Source organism: Phacochoerus africanus, chromosome X (genome assembly GCF_016906955.1).
Source record: "Phacochoerus africanus isolate WHEZ1 chromosome X, ROS_Pafr_v1, whole genome shotgun sequence".
Classification (NCBI taxonomy): domain Eukaryota; kingdom Metazoa; phylum Chordata; class Mammalia; order Artiodactyla; family Suidae; genus Phacochoerus; species Phacochoerus africanus.
The window spans coordinates 37,009,223-37,012,296 of NC_062560.1; the positions used below are offsets into that span (position 1 = coordinate 37,009,223).

At 58.8% G+C, this 3,074-nt stretch overlaps 1 protein-coding gene across 1 annotated transcript; it reads left to right on the forward strand.

Annotated features, from left to right (window-relative positions):
• Nucleotides 1-1,156: 1,156 nt before the first annotated feature.
• MID1IP1 (MID1 interacting protein 1) lies at nucleotides 1,157-2,765 on the forward strand. The gene has a single exon (XM_047765396.1). The coding sequence runs from the start codon at nucleotides 1,159-1,161 to the stop codon at nucleotides 1,705-1,707; it is 549 nt and encodes a 182-aa protein (XP_047621352.1). The 5' UTR covers nucleotides 1,157-1,158; the 3' UTR covers nucleotides 1,708-2,765.
• Nucleotides 2,766-3,074: the final 309 nt, after the last annotated feature.

The following is a 3,074-nucleotide window of genomic DNA, read 5'->3' on the forward strand; positions in this document are numbered from 1 at the left end:
CCGCCAGTATAGATGTAGGGTTGGGGGCCTCATTTAGGCTCCTGAAATTTGTTCATCCCACCCGGGGAGCGTGAAGAAGGCCCATCCGACCCCCCGCACTCCAGCCCGCCCTCTCCGAGGTCCGGACGCCGGCGCCGTCTTTAACCTCGCAGTGCCTGGCCCTCCCCCCCCTCCGCCCCAAGCTGGCCGGCTCTGCGCTCGGCGCTGGCTGGGTGCGGCAGCTCCATCCCTCCTCCGCTCTGCCCTGCTCTGCCCTGCCCTGCCCCGCCTCAGCGCCCTCCCTCCACCCGGGTATCAGGCGAGAGGCGGAGCTGGCCCGGCGCGCCCCGCCCCCGCTGTAGAAAGGGCCGGGAGAGTGTTACTCGCGGTCATCCCCAGCTCGGGCCTTTTATCTCGACGCAGCCAGGGAGGCGGGAGGAGGAGACACGGGGGGTGGCCCTGAGCGCCGGTGACACCTTTCCTGGGGCTCTATAAATTGAGCACCTGGGATGGGTAGGGGGCCGACGCCATCACCACCGCCCGCAGTCACAGTCCGGCCACTGACCGCAACAGCACCCGCAGGCAGCAGCCGCCAGAAGCGGGAACACTGAGCTACCCAGCAGCAGAGGCGCTCGAGGACCCCTAGGAGGTGCGTACCCCCGCCCCACCTCTGTCCGGTCAGCGTGGCGCTTGGACTCAGGCTTTTCGGAGGGAGACGGGAGTGGGGAGCACCCCTTCCTTTTTTCCGCGGTCCCGGGCGGGCTAGGAGGCGGGACAGCCCTGCTGGGGGGAGCCACCCGGGTGCCGTCCCAGTCAAGCAATAACCGGGCAGGGAGGTGCGCGCGGGCAGGGACGCCGGGCACACTAGCCGAGTGAATAATAGTCTCTTCCGTTTCGGTCTCCCAGCCAGGCCAGGGCTCGACCCACGGACCACGCGCCGATATCGCGAGCTTCCGGACGCCACAGCCAGGAGAAGTCGCGCATCCCGCAGGGTCGGGCTGCGAGCGAGACGAGAGTTGGAGAGGGCGGAGGAGGAGCCCGGAATCCCGCCGCACCCTCTGTAGCCATAGCCAGGCCTCCCGGCGCGGGCCTCAGAGCGCGTGAAGGCGGGCAGCCCCTCGCCCCGGCCGGCCATCCGGTGCCCGTACGTCCCAGTGCTTCGGCGCCCGCCCGGCCACCATGATGCAAATTTGCGACACCTACAACCAGAAGCACTCTCTCTTTAACGCCATGAATCGCTTCATCGGCGCCGTGAACAACATGGACCAGACGGTGATGGTGCCCAGCCTGCTGCGCGACGTGCCCCTGGCCGAGCCCGGGCTGGACAACGACGTCGGCGTGGAGGTAGGCGGCAGTGGCGGCTGCCTGGAGGAGCGCACGCCCCCGGCTCCTGGCCCGGGCAGCGCCAACGGCAGCTTTTTCGCGCCCTCCCGGGACATGTATAGCCACTACGTGCTGCTCAAGTCCATCCGCCACGACATCGAGTGGGGAGTCCTGCACCAGCCGCAGCCAACGGGGAGCGAGGAGGGGAGCGCCTGGAAGTCCAAGGACATCCTGGTGGACCTGAGCCACCTGGAGGGCGCGGACGCCGGCGAGGAGGACCTAGAACAGCAGTTCCACTACCACCTGCGCGGGCTGCACACCGTGCTCTCCAAACTCACGCGCAAGGCCAACATCCTCACCAACAGATACAAGCAGGAAATCGGCTTCAGCAATTGGGGGCACTGAGGCGGGTCGCCCGCGGCTGCCCAGCACCCTTCCCCCCGCCCCCCCATTTCTCACCCTCTCCCTTTCCTCAAATCTATTTTCTTTCTGGCTGTAGGGCGCGCTGGGCGGACTGCAAAGTTGGGGGGCTGCGTACGTGCAGAGGACGCGGCGGAGCTAGAGGGAGGAAGGGGCTTCTTTTGGGAGAGGAAAGCGATGGCAAAACGTGGCGGGGGGCGGGTGTGCCCAGTGACTTCCTTCTCCCGCAGAGGGGTGGTGGTGAGGGGGCTGTGTTCTACTCTGTTGGGAATGGGACTGAGTTGACGCCCTGCCTTCAGTCTGTGCCTTTCCTGGAGTTTCTATTCTGTTCTTTCCGGAGGAGAAGGGCCGAGAAAAGGGCCATTCCAGGGCGCGGCGCTGGGTTGCTACACTTGGGTGCGCCGCCCGGAGCTGGGCGCTGGGGAAGGCGGGGCGGGCGCGCAGCCTCCCGCCGCCCTGCCGTTGGGCTGGTGGAGGCCGCAGCGTTGCTAGGATTGCATCAGTTTTCCTGTTTGCACTTTTTTTTTTTTTTTTTGGTAACAGTGGCCCTGTCTTAAGTATTTCGAATCTCCTCCTTGCTCTGAAACTTCGGCGATTCCATTGTGATATGCGCACAAACAGCACTGTCTGTCGGTAACCGGTACTACTTTATTAATGATTTTCTGTTACACTGTATAGTTGTCCTGTGGCACCCCTACAGCATCCCTTCCACGCTACCCCCACCCCGGTGTGTGTAAGCTGGCCCTGGACCAGCTTGTACGAAGCTTGCTACCCAGCCAGTGAAAATAATAACATTATTATGAGAAAGTGGACTTATCAGAAATGGAACCAACTGACATTCTATCCGTGTTGTATATGGAATGATGAAGGGTTCCAGTTATATGTCTTAAATTTATTTAAAACTTTTTTAATCCAGATGTAGACTATATTCTAAAAAATAAAAAAAGAGCAAATGTGTTAACGAAACTTGACAAGTTTATTGCTTTCTCATCTGCCAGTGGATGGATGGCTTAGTAGTTAAATAAAAATAATTTTTTTTTTAAGCAAAAGTCTTTTTCTCTGGTATTTCAAAGTGGTGGATAATCATCCCTGTTAAGTGTTCAGTTTTATTTGGGAAGAAGCTACCAACAAGATTTACTTCCAAGGTTTTTATTTCTAATATTTCCAAGTAACCCTGTACACCCCACGAAAAAGTTCGTAAATATTCAGAAGTATTTAGGAAGGTACATATATTACAGCTTCCAACCAACTTGACCAGCTTATTAGTGCCTAACTGACATTTTGAGTTTAAGAGGTTCAAGCAAAAACGAGTTTTGAGGCCTAAAAACTTAAAGGCAGACATTTTACTTGGC

What these genes read in the sequence shown, in the direction of transcription:
- MID1IP1 (XM_047765396.1), top strand. Translation starts at nt 1,159, where the DNA reads ATGATGCAAATTTGCGACACCTACAACCAGAAGCACTCTCTCTTTAAC.